This window comes from Brienomyrus brachyistius, chromosome 10 (assembly GCF_023856365.1).
Source record: "Brienomyrus brachyistius isolate T26 chromosome 10, BBRACH_0.4, whole genome shotgun sequence".
In the NCBI taxonomy this organism is placed as follows: domain Eukaryota; kingdom Metazoa; phylum Chordata; class Actinopteri; order Osteoglossiformes; family Mormyridae; genus Brienomyrus; species Brienomyrus brachyistius.
Window position 1 is genome coordinate 19,080,915 of NC_064542.1, and position 17,978 is coordinate 19,098,892.

Consider the following 17,978-nt stretch of genomic DNA (forward strand, 5'->3'; position numbering starts at 1 on the left):
AATCGTTTGACTCTTGTAGTTTTTAGTCTGTAACGGATTTTTTATAAAATTGCGGTTATCCTTATGGGGACCGAAAAAATGCCCCCACAACGATAACTTTTGGGGAAGTCTGGTCCCCACAATGCAATACAAACACACAGGTTCATATCTGATGCTGCACACTGTGCAGCCCCCTGCCCCCATCCCTCCAGTGGGTTAATTGCCCCCCCCCGGTGTCCCCCCCCAGGTCCCTTTACCCCCCAGGAGATGTCGGAGTGGTTCCAGGTGGGCTACTTCAGCATGACGCTGCTGGTGAAGCGGGGCTGCGACGAGGGCTTTCAGCCCCTGGGTGACGTCATCAAGATGTGGGGGCGTGTGCCTTTCGCCCCTGGGCCCTCCCCGCCCCCCCTGCTGGTGAGACAGCCCCTGCGCCCCGGTCCATCTCGGGGGCCTGCTGTGAGTGACAGCGTGCGTGGGGGGGGATGGGAAATGGTGGTGCCACATTAATATTCTGCATGTAACAGTTTTCAGCATGGCTCTTAATGTGATACAATCCCCATTGCTCTGCAACTGACAGTATGCATGTGTGTGTCTGTGTGTGTGTCTGTGTGTGCCCGTGCCCGTGTGTGTGTCTGTGTGTGCCCGTGCCCGTGTGTGTGTCTGTGTGTGCCCGTGCCCGTGTGTGTGTCTGTGTGTGTGTCTGTGTGTGCCCGTGCCCGTGTGTGTCTGTCTGTGTGTCTGTCTGTGTGTGTGTGTGTGTGTGTCTGTGTCTGTCCGTGTGTCGCCATGCAGGGCAACATGGACCAGGAGAGACTGAAGAAGCAGCAGGAGTTGGCGGCAGCGGCTGCTCTCTTCCAGCAGCTCCAGCAGCAACAGCAGCTCTTCCAGCTCATCAACAGGTAGGTGTTCTGTGGGCGACATGCCCCTGGGGGTGGTGGCCATGCTGTGTGCAGCGCGAGGGGGGGGGGGGGTCATTTACTTGGTCATTTACATTCGATGTATTTTTGTATAACACCATTCCCATCTTGATTGCCCGAAAGTGCTACAGCAAAAATCAAATGGTGCTACTTGGTAGCATTCTATGGTGGCCAAACTGACAATGAGTAAAAGCCCAAAGATGCTGAATACACTGCTATTGAGAGCCTGAGATGTTAAGCGACTAATAAAGTCCTGTGCTGAAAGCGAAAGTGCTAATTCAGTGGTACGCTGTGTCAGCTTAGCCCCTCACTTACCATGTTTATTAATGCAATTGCTTTCATTTACATGCTATGAGCTATGAGAACTGCGTGGCCTTTGCACACACAAAGATGTGATTTAATGTACTCGGGGATCCGAGGTGGTGTGAGACCGCTTGAACCGGAAGGTCCCCTGTACACGTGTGGCCCTGTTTGCCCGCAGGTGTGGTGATCAGGGTATGATGCCTTCGATGAGCAGATCAATGTCAGTGCCAGATACAGGGTCCATGTGGGATATGCATACCTCAGCTTCACAGCAGTCAGGTAAGGTCCCGCGTGCTCACACACACCCGGCGCTCCCAAAAACACGCACTTCTCTATGTGTAAACTGGCATTCATGGCTCTCTCACACCTAAAGACAGTACATGAGGTAGAGTGCCACTTCATAATGATATAATCAGGTCTTCAAAACCCAGGGTGGGTGGGATTATAGTGCAGCATCAGTCATTAGTTGATTTAGCTTCCCGTTTGTCCTAATTTGGGTCAGATTGGATTAAGCCCAGGAATTATTGAAAATACACCGTAATCCCTGCTACCCTGGGTCTAGAAACTTCAGTCCCTCAACTATTTACAGCCACATCCAGTAGAAGTTTACTGGTCTGATAAATACCTAATATCAGCTGCTTACCTGACGACTTGTATGTGTGTTTAACCCTTGATTAGCTGAATGTGCCGGGCTCTAGTCTCTGTGCGTGACAGGTTATTGCAGGCCGGCTCAGCCTGCAGCTACAGCAGAGCTTTACGCACTTCAGGGCTTAGACTCTTTTTCACTTTACCCCCCCAGGCGGTGAAGCCAGTCTGTGGGACTTAACAATGAATTCTTCAACTCAGGGTCCAACTCTTGAACAGCTTCAGAAGGTGAGAGCTGCCCGAGGCATGGTGCATGTCTTCCAGAGGGGTGGGGCGATGCCGTGTTCAGACCTCCAGGAAAACCTCATTAACATTGGTCCTCTAAGAACATAGAGTGCTCGGTGCATGTTACCATTCGGAGCCGGAGCTGTTAGAGTCCTGGACTCATTTTGTGGGACTCTGCTAATGATGCCAAGACGCTAAAAAGGACGATAGCTCTTCCTGTGCTGAGAGTGGCTACCTGTGGTACAGTGTGGTAATGGTCTAATGCAGTGTTTAGTGGAGGTATCAGCTAGCCCATAATTTACCTCTGCTGCCTGATAATTTGAATGAATTACTTGCTTATGAATAAGGTAAATTGTAAGATCAGAATCTGCTATGACTGTGCATCCCTGGGTGTTACTGTACTGTATATCAGAATAACATAGCATTTGGTGTGGTTTTATATAATATTTGGACCCTTGGAGTAACCCTGGCTTCCCCCCCCCCCCCCCCCCCCCAGCTCCAGCAGGAGAGACGAGACGCAGAACTCAGGGCAAAGCGTGAGGAGGAGGAACGAAAGCGCAGGGAAGAGAAGAGGAGGCAGCAGGAGGAGCAGAAGAGACGGGAGGAGGAGGAGCTATACAGGCGCAAACAGGTATGGGGGGGGGGAGTGGCTGTGTGCGGGGGGGGGGGGGGGGGTTTGACGTAGCCAGTGTCATCAGTGCTGCAAATGTGTCGACATCAGTATTTTAAATCAACGCATCTTTTCATTATTATTTAATGAAATTACCTTTATGATTCCTATGGATTAGATTAATCCATAGAAAAATAGCCATTAGTGGCAGCCTTACTTCGGTCCACGAAAAACGACTAGTAAATTTATTCAGTGGGATAAGACCTGCTTTTCCAATTAGAGCGTTGTGCCTCATAACTTTGGGCCCCATAGCACATGAAATGGTGCTTAGGGATCTTAGGAATATGTATGGTGCTGTGTGGTTTAATGTTTGTGAGTCTCGCTCATGATGAACCGTCTGGTAAATTCCCCATGCCAGCCTTGTTTTTAGGACGTGTCTGGTCTGCCTCTTCATCAGCCAATGTGTCTGTGTGTGTGTGTGTGGCTTGGGGTTGAGACTGAAACTGAAAACATTACCTTTTTGTAGAGTTTCCTCTTAGTGCTTAAGCTTCCCCCTTTTTTGCCACATTTGACCTTCATGTATTTTTATATGTGTGTGTGTATATACCGCAAATACCAGTATTTCCAGTCACATTCAATGGCACGGTTCAGTAACTCCCTTGACGGGTAGCATCAATACAACGTGCACATTCCTTTGGGCTTGTTGCAGCTGTTCACCAGTGGTGGGCGTCGTGAGTGACTGCGCCGGTCTCTCCCTCCCCAGCAGTGCAGGCAGCAGCAGGAGCTGATCCTGAAGCTCCTCCAGCAGACGCAGCAGCAGGCCTCGCAGGTGGGCTCGGGCTGGAGTGGCGGCCCTGCGGTCCCGCTCACGAAGCCTGGCAAGACCCTGAGCGTGCTGGAGCTGCAGCAGGAGGCCGAGAGGCAGCTGCTCAAGCAGCAGAGGGCCCAGCAGCAGCAGAGGGAAAGGGTGAGTGATGGCCCTGCCCCCAGATCAAAGCCTCACCCCTATGTATAAACCCTGGCACCAAGTCCCAATCTCACACATCGCGCGTCGATTGGCCCTACGTTTCTATTGGCCATGGGATTTGTGAGCATCCATGGTCAATTGTTACTATGCAGTGCATATTCATTGTAACAGAGTGAGGGAATATAAAAACTGCAACTTCACCATTAAGGCATTTTTATCATGGTTATCATAAGGTCAAGGCTCGTGATTGGAGGTGTGCTCAGATTGGAGTTGATTTACATGTTTCTTACTGTTAGTCAAGTCATATCAAAGTATGGAAAAATCAAGGCAATTTACTGTTGCCCCCCACCTCCTCCCAACGCACACATCTATATATATAGCATGGAGGCATGGCGCTGGGGAACCCTGGTGTGTCTGCGCTGGGGGGGCAGTGGAGCGAGGGCCCAGGTGGGCTCTGGGCCAGCGGCGGCATGGAGGCCAAGCCCAGTGGCAGCGGCTTGGGTCTTTGGGATGAGGCGGTGAAGAGCCAGGCCAGCCTCCGTAACATGGGCCTCAAGACCAGCCGCAGCAGCCCGTCTCTCAGGTACAGCTTGCCGGCCCGCAGTGCACCTCATTCCTGTGCATGTCGGGTGCACACTCGCGCGTCGGGTGCACACGGTGGCCTGCTCCCATATGACGTGGACGTCCGTTTGCTGCCTGTCGCTGAGCAGTGAGCCGTACCTGCTGAACCGACGCAAGCGCACAGAGGAGGAGGACAAGCTTCTGAAGCTGCTGCAGGGCATGAAGCCGCAGGACGGCTTCACCACCTGGTGTGAGCAGATGCTGCATGCGCTCAACACCTCCGCCAACAACACCTCCTCCTCGTTTGATGGTAAGGCCTCCTGCTCCGCATCGGGCGGCTTCTTTTGCAGGTCTCCGGTTTGCTCTCCTCCGCTCTGTAATGTTGTGCCTCTCTAGTTCGGCTCGGCCTCATTTCCCGAGAACTTACCTTTTAAATGTTTTTGAATGTTGTGCTGAAATGACCTTAAGCAGCAGTTGGCTTGAAGAGCTTGTCAGTAGAAGCTGCCTGGTTCTTGCGTACAGCCTTGGACCTTAAACTGCATTCTTATCAGAAGTCTTCTGGTCACTATCTATGTACTCATGTTCTGATGGTTGAGAATTGCGTATACACAGCTTGGTATGTTTGTTGCATCGGTTCTGAATACCTATTTGGTCCTGGGTTACATGGTGCTTCGTTCTGCCCGCCCCGCTCTCCAGTTGCCACCATTGTAGCATACCTGAAGGAGGTGGAGTCCCCCTATGACGTGCTGGACTTCATCCGCTCCTACCTGGGGGACACTGTGGAAGCCAAAGAGTTCGCCAAACAGTTCCTGGAGCGCCGTGCCAAACAGAAAGCCAACCACCAGAGGCAGCAGCAGCAGGTGGGTGTACTGAGGGGAGGGTTCGCACCTCCATGGGGGGAGGAGAGAGAGGAGCAGATCTGCATTGTACTGTCCAGCTCAAAGCTTTATGAAAATGGGAATGCTGCAGTCTTGATTTGTTAAGCTTTTTGACCATGGAAGTCGGTGTCTTTCTGTGCATAGAACAATACAGGAAGCATTAGGAGCCGGCAGCTCGGGTGAATTCAGGAGCGTGAATCACAGATGGAGCTGCGATGCGGATGGTTGCTATGGATCCCGACATTTTGTATTTGCAAGAGCGATAGTGGCGGTTTTGTCTCTGGGCTAATGGCTTCTACAGCCAGTGCCCTTAACGCCTCAATTAATCCTGTCAGTGGGGAGAGGACTAATGTGATGGACGTCTAGCCGTAATGTGGCAATTTTAAACAAGGAGCACTAGTTGGGATTGCTCTAATGGTCTGGCACTTTCAGCAGCAAATTAGGGGCCTCCAACCAAATTATCCCTGGCAGTAGTAACCTGTAATGTTCCCAGTCACGACGAATTTATGCAGCGAAGTTGTGTCTCATTCAGAGAGACTATTTAGATATTGATTAGTGTCGACTAATGATGGTACTCCCACATTTTCTGTATCGGTTCATTTATATTTGGTTATCTGAGTGGTCTTTCACATTAACCTTGGACTTCCTTTGGATGCTACCATCCCAAAGTCTAGTTGCATCAAGCAGTAACTTTCACTGAACAATTCTGTAATATCAGAGTAAATTCGACCGCTTTTGGATTAACTGTGATTAAATGTCCCCTGGATTGAATGCCCTGCGTCATCCTGTTGTTTCGTGTAAGGCGTGCCTTGCTATGTGCTTTGAGTTGGGCTTACTTTGCTGTGATCCTATTTGGCAAAATGAATGAATTAAAAACATATTTTGTTTTGTCAAAGTGAATTTTACATCAATGTGACTACCTATTAAGCATTTTGGGCCTAGTATCAAGCTACCATTGAAATACTGCAGTATGTAATTGTCAGACTGATTAGAACACATTTTTCAAAATTCACCATATGTATTTTCAGTTATTTTTTTTATTATTGTTTTAGGGATATAATGACAACCTTATTTTGGAAGTTTTTTTAATGATGGGAAAATATTTTGAAAGATCCAAGTCTCTGCTGTTAATCTTTGTAATGGTCCAATGTCCCAGTGATTTTATTTTATCTTAAACAGCATTTCTGGCAGCTCAGGGCTTGCATTTTGTCAAGATAATATAAAATAATAATATAATAATATAAAACGCATTTAACACAGATAACACACAATATATGTACAATAGAGATATTATTGACAAACTTTTTTAAATCAATCTGAACATACGTTTATATAACTGGAAAAAAATGCATCTGACAGAGATGACAGCCGATCGACGGAATTGATATATAAAACCAGTGTTAATTTCATTAACGAAAATTTTTCATCATTTACATTTACATTTACAGCATTTGGCAGACGCCCTTAGCCAGAGCGACTTACATAAGTGCTGTAAGACTCTACAATGAATTCTTCGGATACTAGCTCAATAAAGACCCAGGCTATGAATACCATCTATCTGAATACTCTGTTGGGAAAGTGCTTTGATTTAAAAAAAAAATAAAAATAATAATGAGGAAAAGAGCTCAGAGTAAGATGCTAGAAGTACTAATTCAGATATTTCTGAAAAAGGAATGTTGTAAGTTGTCGCTTGAAGACATTCAAGGATTCAGCTATTTGGACATCAAGGGGGAGTTCATTCCACCAACTAGGTGCCAGGACAGAGAAGAGCCGAGATGTGTGTCGTCCTTGTGCCTTGAGGGGTGGTGGGATCAGTCGAGCAGTGCTGGAGGATCGGAGAGATCGTGGTGCAGTGTGGGGTGTGATGAGGTCTTTTAGGTAGGATGGTGCCAGACCATTTTTGGCTTTGCATGCGAGCATCAGTGTTTTGAATCTGATGCGGGCAGCTACAGGAAGCCAGTGGAGGGAGTGCAGCAAAGGAGTGGTGTGGGAGAACTTGGGAAGGTTGAAAACAAGACGAGCAGCTGCATTCTGAATCAGTTGGAGGGGACGGATGGCGCTCAGTGGTAAACCCGCTAGAAGTGAGTTGCAGTAGTCAAGGCGTGAGATGACGAGGGACTGGACGAGTATCTGGGTAACCTGAGTGGAAAGAAATGGACGTATCCTCCTGATGTTAAAGAGGAGAAACCAACAAGAGCGAGAGAGACTGGTGATATGTGAGGAAAAGGACAAACTATCGTCCATGGTAACCCCAAGGTTGCGAGCAGAAACCGAAGAACGGATCAGGGAGTTGTCAAAGGAGATCCCAAGGTCCTGGAGGGGGGATGAGTCAGCAGGGATGTAAAGCAATTCGGTTTTACTCGTGTTGAGTTTTAGTTGGTGAGCGGTCATCCAAGATGAGATGTCTGTCAAGCATGCAGAGATCTTAGTGGAGTTTATATCTGAAAAGATATAAAATGTGACGTTTTTCTCATATTAGCTTTATGTATCTCGGAGTAACAACGCAAACGGAATGACAAGCTGTTTCAGGCGAAAATAGCGCATTTTACTTTTTATTTCAAATAATACGCAAGGTTGCCAACTTTGGCCAGCTGGCTGGAGTGAGATTTTCAGTTCTTGTGAATAGTCTGCTGTTCATTTAACCGTGAAAATATACTTTTGACATAGCTAATTTTAGGTTTGTAATGGAATAATATAGATTTGCTGTAAGATTTCCTGCGTGAGTCTGAAAGCGTGAGTGTCATGCCAGATGCTTGAGATTTGGCAATTGTTTCATTCATCCATCCATCCATCCATTTTCCAAACCGCTTATTCTACTGGGTCGCGGGGGGTCCGGAGCCTATCCCGGAAGCAATGGGCACAAGGCAGGGAACAACCCAGGATGGGGGGCCAGCCCATTGCAGGGCACACTCACACACCATTCACTCACACACGCACTCCTACGGGCAATTTAGCAAGTCCAATTAGCCTCAGCATGTTTTTGGACTGTGGAGTACCCGGAGGAAACCCCATGACTACATGGGGAGAACATGCAAACTGCACACACATGTGACCCAGGCGGAGACTAGAACCCATGCAATTGTTTCACCTGAGTTGATTTATATGACAAGATTACTTTATACCAGGGGTATGTGCCCACGAGCCTGTTCTAAAAATAGCACAACTCACCATTGAGCAGCGTCTAAAATGTAATTTTATCCTTTTGCTATTCTTTAATCATATTTGTATTTATATGGATTTGAAATCCATCCATCCATTTTCCAAACCGCTTATCCTATTGGGTCGCGGGGGGTCCGGAGCCTATCCCGGAAGCAATGGGCACGAGGCAGGGAACAACCCAGGATGGGGGGCCAGCCTATCGCAGGGCACACACACACACCATTCACTCACACATGCACACCTATGGGCAATTTAGCAACTCCAATTAGCCTCAGCATGTTTTTGGACCGTGGGGGGAAACCGGAGTACCCGGAGGAAACCCCACGACGACATGGGGAGAACATGCAAACTCCACACACATGTGACCCAGGCGGAGACTCGAACCCGGGTCCCAGAGGTGTGAGGCGACAGTGCTAACCACTGCACCACCATGCCGCCCCTGGATTTGAAATATCTAAAAAAAAGCATTTAAAACGTGTATTGTACATAATTTAAGGACTGTATCAAACTGGTAGCCATGAGATTAATGATGTATATTTTGCTCTAGCGATATTTAATTGATTTACAACTGTATCTTCATATCCATAGCGAGATGTTTAATATTTAGCTTGTCTGTTTAACTGGCATGATTTTAATAATAATTAGCTTTGATAAAATAATATTTTTGATTCTGCTTTACCAATATGATTTTATGTAATTTTGTCTTGCTTTAGTTATCCTGCTCTACTTCGGGTTTCCCCTCACCTTGCTGGACAGTGTCGAGGGCTTTGATTTTAATGGGAAACATTATAATTATTTTAAATTGTTGTGTTTAATTTATATTTAATTTTTTAAGTTGTATTCCCTCTGATTTTCCAGCACTCCTTTCCGGCCTCTGTTTGTTTCAGTTGAATTATATTTATGGTTCAAAGAAATCCACTGTTAAAGCTTTTTAATCCAGTAAATGCATGATATTACGAAAGTCAGTGAGTAATCGTGTTAAAGAGTTGCGCTCTCAAAACTAGCCAAAAATAATTCATTATGGTTTTTGTTCTCCAGCAATATTTTGCATTAAAAAGAAAAGCGAAAATAGCTAAGTTTTGTGAATAGAATTTGTCACCACCATGTCATTTTCCTTCTGTTGATTGATTGTCAGCTGCCATCCACAGGCTGTGTGCAAATTACTAAGGCATCTCGTCCTGTCTCTGTAGCTGTCGAAGGAAGTAGCAGGACTGACGATGAACTTCCCCATTCAGGTATGGCAACCCTCTGCTGACGTACTCGTCCTCATTGGTGGGAGTAGCTTCTGTCTTGGCTAAATAGCTCAGGAACTGTGTATCTTAACGCAGTGTGCATTTGTGAAGTTTGCAGTTATTGGTTATAGTTCTGCTCGATCTTGATGTTTGAGTGGAGCAGTTGAGGTTAAACTTGCAGGATGTTAGGCCAGTTGATGTTCAGAGAGCCCCGCTCTGATTAGACGTCTGATGCTGACATCACAGCCTTTCACTGCCGTTTCCCCAGGACTCGATGAGGGGCGTGAACCCCACGCTGCAGTCGATGTTCCAGGCAGCCCACATGGGGAAGGGTAGCGTGTACGATGGCCAAGGCAGCAAGATGAAGAAGAAACAGTCCATGATGTTGCACTCCGACCCCAGCATCTTAGGTGGGCTTCCTCTTCGCCCTCCTCGGCTCCGTGACCCATCTGAGGGCGTCACAGCAAGCTTTATGATTGCAGGAACCGCGGCTTTCAGCCAGATTGTTGTGGATCGCACTGTGCTCTGTAAAGTCGGTCCTAAGGTGATCGAATGTTGCACTTAGAGCGGGACTTTGCGTAACATTAACGGTTAACAGTTTGACGCCATTGCTGGGCGGAGCTGCATTTGTGCTAATTCCAGGGTCCCGAGTCATTTTAGGCAGCCAGATGATGGCGTTTACCTTCTCGCAGGCCGGTCATGCCAAAGTGGGCAGGTGTAAGACTTGAGCACATGGTACCATGTAAGGTAATGGATAGAAGGGTCCTATCCAGATTCAGGATAGCTTGTGATTATGGGCTGTCCTGATCATGGCTTGTTACTCTAACGGTCCTTTCCTTATGCCCTGCAGGGTACTCATTCCACAGCGCTGGGGACCGGCTAAGCCTGAGTGAGATGGAGATGGTGGAGGAGTATTGATCCACAGCAATAGCTACCTGAGGCCTTTTTTTTGTTATGTTTTAGTTTTGTTTTTTGTTGTTGTTTTGTTTGTTTTTCGTTGTTGTTTTTGTCTGACACTCAGACACCCTGATGATGAATGTGCACTCTAGGGGAGAGGCTGTGGCAAGGAGCGGATTGGCCTTACACCCCCACCTCCATAAGGAGGTAGAGAAAGGGTGGAGTGTAGGTGGGGTAGGGTTGGGGGGGTTCGGAGAGACAGCAAACAGAGGAGATTTTCTGGCACTTATATCAGTAAGCACCTTAATCGAAACTACTGCACTTTATTAAGAGGGATTTGAAATAGGGTTTTTTTTTTTTCCTTTTTAAGATCACAATTCTACACACATGCATACATACGTGTGTGTGTGTGTGTATATGTATGTGTGTGTGTGTGTGTGTGTGTGTGTGAGAGAGAGAGACGACTGGAAGGTTACAAGGTGGATTTATCCTTGGGGGGCTTTTTTACATGATCAGAAAACAAATCCTTTCTTGAGAAACTGTTTTTTGTTTTTTAAAAAAACATTTATATAAAAAGTAAAGCTATTAAAATGGATAAAAAAAAACTTGAAGATTGCACTTGCATTAAAAAAAAAGATTAGGTATAGAAATCAATATTTTTGTGAGGTGTGAGTGAGTTTATCAGAATACTAGTCTGCACGATATTTTTCTCATCACTTTCCAAAATATGTACAGTGATGATGCCATTGTCCTTTTTTTTAAACAGATTTTTGTACTTCCTGAGCTCTGTATGTGTGTGTCTGATGGGACGTGACCCTTTGTCACTTCTGCATCCCGACCTGTGTGGACGATCCCTGTACATATGAACGCAAACACATTCTGCCGCACCACGTCGCTGCCCCTATTGGCTCTAGGTCCTGCTCCCTTTTCTACGGCTTTCATAGCTGTGCTAAGTGTAGACACTACAAGCACAGGTGTGTGTGTGTGTGGGTGGATGCGAGTGTGTGTGCCAGTCTGTTGGTGTAAAATGATTTTTGTATTTTTTTTTTCTTGCATTCAGCAGCTGTACAGTTTGGACCGTGATTCTCATCTGATTGAATTTGCCCTTTTTGTTTGCTCTTTTGTGTTTATTTATGAACAGAACTGTGCAAAGCGTTCGTATCAGTATATTTAAAGACGTGTTCTAGTGTTCTTACTGTGCGTGCGTGTGTGTGTGTGTGTGCGTGCGTGCGTGCGTGTGTGTGCGCGCGAGTGGAATGAGCTGTAGGAACACGTTCCATGCAGTGTGAAGTATTTCAGTTCAGTTTGGAGGCTGCTGCCTTTCCTCTTCCCCTCTGTCCTGTCGTCTTGGCGAGAAGATGCGCCTGTTCATCATTTTCTAAAAAAAAAAAAAGAAGAAAAGACAAAAAAAAGACAAAAACGTGAATGTATTCCAAAAAAAAAGAGAGAGAGATTACCAGGCGGATATTTTTTCCACACATGCAAGATGAAAGGATGAGCTGGAAGCGCGAGTTCATCCCGATACCCTGCAGAACACACTGCCTCTTCAGTCCTTTCAGAGGGACGGACTCTGAAACGAAAAGCTTTTCTATTCCTTACAGGAGGTTTTTGTTGTTTACAGATCACATGTATGTCTGTGGTTTTTTGTTTTGTTTTTTTGGGGGTGGGGGGGGTGCTAGTTTGCAGTGCGAACTGAGACTGAGCTGCTCCAACTAGTGAGGTCAAAGCGCTCATTGACTGTCGACTGTGACCTTTGACCTTTAATGCTGTAGCTATAGGATCTGTGGGGGAATGATGAGCATGAAGAAGCCACATTGTGTGTGTGTGTGTGTGTGTGTGTGTGCTCCCTTTTTATGAATCTTTGGGAAGGAGGAGCAACTTTTAAGCAGTATGATGGCTGTCGGATTCATTGTTTTTGTTTTTTTTTGTTTTTTTTTAATCAACAAACTGTTTTTCTATACTTTTTTGTGGTACTTGACCTACGAAACGGAAAAAAAAACTTTGTGTATGTGCTAATGTGCGGAAAGCAGGAAGCCAGACTGGGGGTCTGAGCCCTCAGTCATGGAGAGTTCCTGCCTGTCCCCTGCGAGAAAGCTGCTGCCTCGCGCCCCAGCCACGCCCCCCCCCCCCACCCCACCCCATACACACGGATATATACACACACACACACACACACACACACATTCATACATATTACACACACACTCTTTCTATGCACTTTGGTTTGTTAGAAACTGTGAGGAACTTTCTTTAGGGCGGGGGAAGCGAGCAGCAATCTGGGAGACAGTGTTCATAGGTTTCTGATTTTGTATGAAAAAGGACAAAGATCTTACCCTCTGTACTGTGTGTTAATGTGTGCTTACGTGTGTATATATACCAGACTTTTGTATATATACATCCATGAACACACACAATTCTATATGTACTTATTTTTATATGTCAAAAAAAAAACTAAGGATGTTTGAAATGAAGGATTTTCATGCAGCAACAACAGTTTGAACGATCTATAAACCGACCTTTTCGTAAAAAAAGATACTGGATTAAGAAAAAAAAAAGAAAAAAAAGATAAACTCCTGTTTTCCTCCACACCTCATTTCCCGAAAAGGAGAGAGGAGAGGAACAATAACAACAAAAGACGAATAAACTCCATGTGGGAGGGTCTGCACGTGCTGCGGCGGCCCGTTCCAGGATTGCTCCTCAGAGTAGGATGTAACAAGAAGGGACGTGCCAAGCTGAAGCTCTGGATGGTGTTGTGGGGACCAAGGCGTCTCGCAGCTTCCTCTAGACTACTTTAAAAGACTCATGGAAAGCGCTCTGACTTGGTGGACGAGCTTCAAGACGTGGGAGAAGCTTTGTGTTTGGCTTTCTGTTTCCTTCTGTCCCAGATACTGTTTTTTTTTTTTCCTCAAACACCAAGGAATCTAATCAAGAGTGAATGTTGATTGGTGGCAACAAGAAGCAGACTGTTTTAATGGTATGGTTGCCCGCCGTCCCCCCCCCCCCCGGCAAACTACTTTAAATGCATGTTATGGAATACTCACATTGTCTGTTGTAAATTGAAAATTGGTCAAAATTTGTCAGGCTGCTATTAACGGACTTAGCAGGCAGGAGGAGCAGATCCACTAACTCCTCATGCTCCTTCCCTTTCCCCTCACTCTTGTTTTTAGGCAGTTGCTGATGGGTAGAAATGGTGGCTGCAGTGCATTGTGGGAAAGAGGAAGACTGAAGATTTAGACCTCGATCTTCCACGACTCCACTGCTGCTTGACCCAAGATGCATTCAGTAGACCTGGCCCACGTTTATTATTTGGCACCTTTCAGCCCGCTGCTGCCCCCTGTACTGTAATGGAGAAACTGCATTGTCACCCTTTGGGTGATATTGATAAGGGGCAGAGAGGATGACATGAGCATGGATAGGGCCTCTGGAAACTGCTGCGCCAAGGACTAATAACAGTGGCGATGCCCAGCTACTGCTTCCTCTTCTCTGCCTCTTGGAGTTCACGGTTTTCCGGACCGGAGGAGGAATTCCGGGCAGCTTGTAAGGAGCAAGAACCGACTGCCATGTAAGGGCTGAGTTTAGTGAAGGCTTTTTGTACTGAACTTACAGCTGTGATTTCTCTGCTGGTAACGCACACACGACACACCACACACACAGCCAGCCAGCAGCACCCATAGAGCACGACTGAACACACGCTGAAGGCTTACAGTACAGCTGCAAAGGAACATGCACACAGTCTCACACATGCAGTGGAGTCCGGCTGCCATGTAAATAATGTACATATCTTTTTTTCCCCTTCATTTTTTTTTTCACATGCCTTAATTGTACAGATTAGCCCTGGGTGGCAAACTCTTTAAAGAGAAACTCAAAACAATGCTATGATCTACAGAAACGTGACTTTTGGAGGGGGAGGTCTTGAGCACGTGTGCAAAGAAGAGGATGATGGGACCTCCGTATTCCTGCAGAAGTGTCCCTAGTAGCAGACATACGCCAGTATAGTGTATGTGGAGAAACGGATCTGCATTGAAGGAAAGCTGTAACCTTTTGAACTGTGTGACTTTGTAAAAAAAGTTTTTTTTTTGATGCCCATTTATGTAGCTGTGGTGTCGAACCCTGGCCAAGGGTCCGCGCCGACTTGGAGCCGAGTTGACTGGCTGGAGCAGGAGTCCTGCGCCAGTCATAATCCATATATTCAGGTCAAGGACCACGCCTCCAAATCTCGCTTGTCCGTGCCACTTCAGCGCCAGACGCCCCAAGGCGGGGGTGTGTGAAAAGTAGTGCAAAACAGACCTGTTACATGCGCACACTCTTGCGTGTAGGCTAAGGGGTATTTCATGTGTGTGCTATCAAACTCGGCTTCCACTGTTTCATGCTGAACTGTATATCCGTGTTCCACACCAGTTTAGGGTACTGTAAAGTAGTGACAGTCTAGTCCATTTGTGCTTAACAGTAGTTATGTGGTGTTATTGTTAATGCTGAGGGGTTCCACTAGAGGGGGCTGGTGACCTGCATTAGTGTAGCTGTCTCCTGAAATCAAATGAGCGGACTGGATTTTGTTAACGGAAATGTTTAGCATGATAACTTTCTGGCATTGATGGCTTTCCATGTGTGATGGACTGGAGTACTTATTGTGAAGTTGGCTTACATCGGTTATGTTTAGAGACACATGGCAAGCGCTTAGCTACGCGTCACTCAGTCCACAGTAAGCCCTCAGTGGCCCCTCTAAATTCTTTCCAAGAGATGGATTTCTTGCTTGTTTTAAGCTGCGTGGATATGTTGTGTGGCCTGTTTGGGAGCATAATATAGAGGAAATTATACAAGTGAAACTTTGAGGCACACAAGCTCTTACACAGGCGTAGGTTGGCTAGATAGATTATCCTCTCGTGGTTTTTTTTAACCATCTGTTGAGAGGTCAGGTGGGAATCCCATGTTCATATACTAACAGTTCTGGAATTCAGGCCCAGCTCCTTTCTCTGTGTTGCGGAGTACTAATGTCACAGTGAAGTGTTTTGGACAGTGATGTGCCATCCTGGTGAGACGACACTGTGATTTCGATTTATATTTTTATTGAACATCCTGTAATCACACACATGTCCTGGGATTAATGGTGAATCCCGAATGCCTCTGAAAGAACGACATGCATTTCCTCCAGCGCCCTGTTAAAACTCTGATATTGTCCCCCCCCCCCACCGTGATCAGGCCCCAGACCATCCAGTCAGCTCCACCTCCACGGCTTTAAGAATTTTGAATGTTTTAGAGATTATATAACAAGTGAAAAAAAGGAAAAAGAACAACTTTATGTACATAGTTTTTTTTTTCTGGTTTGAAGCGAACAATGTAAAAAAAAATAAATAAATTCAAAGTTAAATTTCACTGATTTCTTCTTTGTAATTCATGTTTTTATTAATCATAAACTTCAAACGTACAGCAGCGAAAATCAGATGCCCACTGCACATAATTCACAATGGCACACTGCTCAAAATAATCATATAGAAGTCGTAAGCTTCACTTACCCTTACATGCCTTTAGCAGCTTGCTAAGTATATTGCTCCATAATTCAGTCATTTCTTTGGTTTCATTAGTCCAACTCAACATTTCTTCCATAAAGATGCTATTCTGATCATTTAGCCCATCCAGTCTTTGATGTCAGGAGTTTTAAATTTACAGTTGTGCAACATCAGCCTGACTGCTGTGCTGATTCCCACTATTACTGTAGTGAACTGGCTTTTGCACAGGTGTGCTGCCCTCGCCCCGTCTGTCCCGAAATTGTGGGAGTAGTGGCAGTGCTATGCCAAGCCGGTTTCCCAATCGCTACAACACTTTACTTCAGAAGGGATAGCCCAATGAACATTCCAGTGTCACATGAGTATCTACCTCACTACTGCATTTCCAACATTTGTCATTGTTAATACCATTCTGTGAAACTTTCAAGGTGTCCAGTAATATCCACCATTTTTTTGTGTGTGTGTGGCAGCTTGTCCTGTTTAGGGTCTCGGTCGGTCTGGAGCCTATCCCAGAGGCTATGGGGGCAAGGCAGGGAACAACCCAGGATGGGGTGCTTAACCCATCGCAGTGCACACTCACCATTCACACACGCATGCACGCCTAAGTAACTCGAATTATCCTCAGCATGTTTTTGGGAGGAAACTGGAGCACAGAGGAAACCCCACGACAACACAGGGAGAATGTGCAAAACCCCCCACACCCATGGAGCCATAGTGGAGACTCGAACCCTGGTCACAGAGGTGTGAGAGAACAGTGCTGATCACCATGCCACCTCGTGTAAAATGTAAAATGATTTTTTTTCCTAATTTTTTTACATTTTTCCCGACTTTTGAGAAAATTTCCAAAATTCCAGATTCTTCTGCCATATTTTCTGGAGATTTTTGCTTGTGTCAGCAATACTATTGGATATCCTATAAAATATAGATGCTTCGGGACATGAATAGAGCAAAGTAATGTCATAGGCTGCTATTCAAATTGATTTTATTAACAACACAGTGTCTCAGTTGTAAATATTTCCATTCCCCTCCAAATTATACTTTTATTTTAATTCATAGTGTGAAATAAACACTCCACCTTCAAACAAATCCGTTACAGAATTGCAGGTGTTTAAAATACTTACTTGCTTGCTTAGTTGCCTATTTTTATTTCTGGATTGCACCACATTGAGGCATATGCCTGTTTGAAATGTGACAGTTTGTGAATTTTACTCCGTGTTCCTGGAATTGAGCAAGATTGGGTTTGGTTTTATCCTTCCCTGCAGTTGGGAGAGAGTATTAAGGATGAAATGGTGGAGTAGGTTGTTTTTCAGTATTTACCCAGTCCACGTTCACGGCATGTTGCCTTTAAAAGAAAAGCTACTGCAGTCTCTCTGCCTGCCTGTGAGCTTGCACCTTCCCATCTCCCATCCTGGTGCTTTGGGCTGTCTGAGTAGGTCGTCGTCACTGGTCACCTTGGACGCCTCCTGTGCATGATTAATGTTGAAGCAGTTGATGAGCCGCCTCGTTTACCGGATTGCCAAAGTGAGTATACTTGGTGCGAAATCCCTGGAATTCCTCTCCGTTATTGTATTTGATATGAGTTTTCTGTGTGCGATGTAATCTGGAGAGAGGTGTGCGTTTCCCGCTTATCAGCGTACGCATTGTCCGTAAATGGTATCGCAGTCCCCAAAATGGGCTCAGCTATACTGTGCTGACCTGGTAGCCTTTCGACTTGCCCGGCGATAGGCTGCCGTGTTTTCCGAGCTCCCAGTGGCAAAACCACTGTGTTCCTCTGGGAGTGGAGCTGGTCTAATTCTTCAGTCGGGGGTAACCTCTCAAAACCCCGCCCCCCAGGGGTGTGGCAGCATACACCAATAGGCTTTACTTTTTTGATATTTAAATTCTTTGGTTCTCCAGAACTTGAGCGCTTAGCTTCCAGGATAGACTCTGGACTAGCGGGTACGGAACCTGGATAAATGGATGTATTCTCCAGAATTAAAGGTATAAATCAAACACTGATTATTTTTAAAATTCTATTTATTGTGTCCCCCTACCCCCAGGAAACGTACAGTATGAATATTTTCAAGAAACCTTTAGACTTTAAGCTGGCAGCTAAATGATCATA

The 17,978-nt window shown here is 45.9% G+C and overlaps 1 protein-coding gene across 5 annotated transcripts in view; it reads left to right on the plus strand.

Annotated features, from left to right (window-relative positions):
• Nucleotides 1-15,743, plus strand: part of gigyf1a (GRB10 interacting GYF protein 1a) — a 31,052-nt gene extending 15,309 nt beyond the window's left edge. The window contains exons 14-27 of one of the 5 annotated variants that reach the window (XM_049028168.1): nucleotides 227-435; nucleotides 772-878; nucleotides 1,378-1,478; nucleotides 1,999-2,072; nucleotides 2,566-2,700; nucleotides 3,443-3,646; nucleotides 4,027-4,229; nucleotides 4,357-4,517; nucleotides 4,904-5,067; nucleotides 9,435-9,479; nucleotides 9,745-9,886; nucleotides 10,327-13,347; nucleotides 13,541-13,935; nucleotides 14,260-15,743. In XM_049028168.1, the coding sequence (XP_048884125.1) occupies nucleotides 227-435; nucleotides 772-878; nucleotides 1,378-1,478; nucleotides 1,999-2,072; nucleotides 2,566-2,700; nucleotides 3,443-3,646; nucleotides 4,027-4,229; nucleotides 4,357-4,517; nucleotides 4,904-5,067; nucleotides 9,435-9,479; nucleotides 9,745-9,886; nucleotides 10,327-10,394 (1,613 nt within the window). In that variant the 3' untranslated portion in view covers nucleotides 10,395-13,347; nucleotides 13,541-13,935; nucleotides 14,260-15,743. Of the gene's footprint in view, nucleotides 1-226; nucleotides 436-771; nucleotides 879-1,377; nucleotides 1,479-1,998; nucleotides 2,073-2,565; nucleotides 2,701-3,442; nucleotides 3,647-4,026; nucleotides 4,230-4,356; nucleotides 4,518-4,903; nucleotides 5,068-9,434; nucleotides 9,480-9,744; nucleotides 9,887-10,326; nucleotides 13,348-13,540 lie in introns of all 5 variants that reach the window. The other 4 variants (XM_049028167.1, XM_049028169.1, XM_049028170.1 and 1 more) reach the window with 4 other exon arrangements.
• Nucleotides 15,744-17,978: the final 2,235 nt, after the last annotated feature.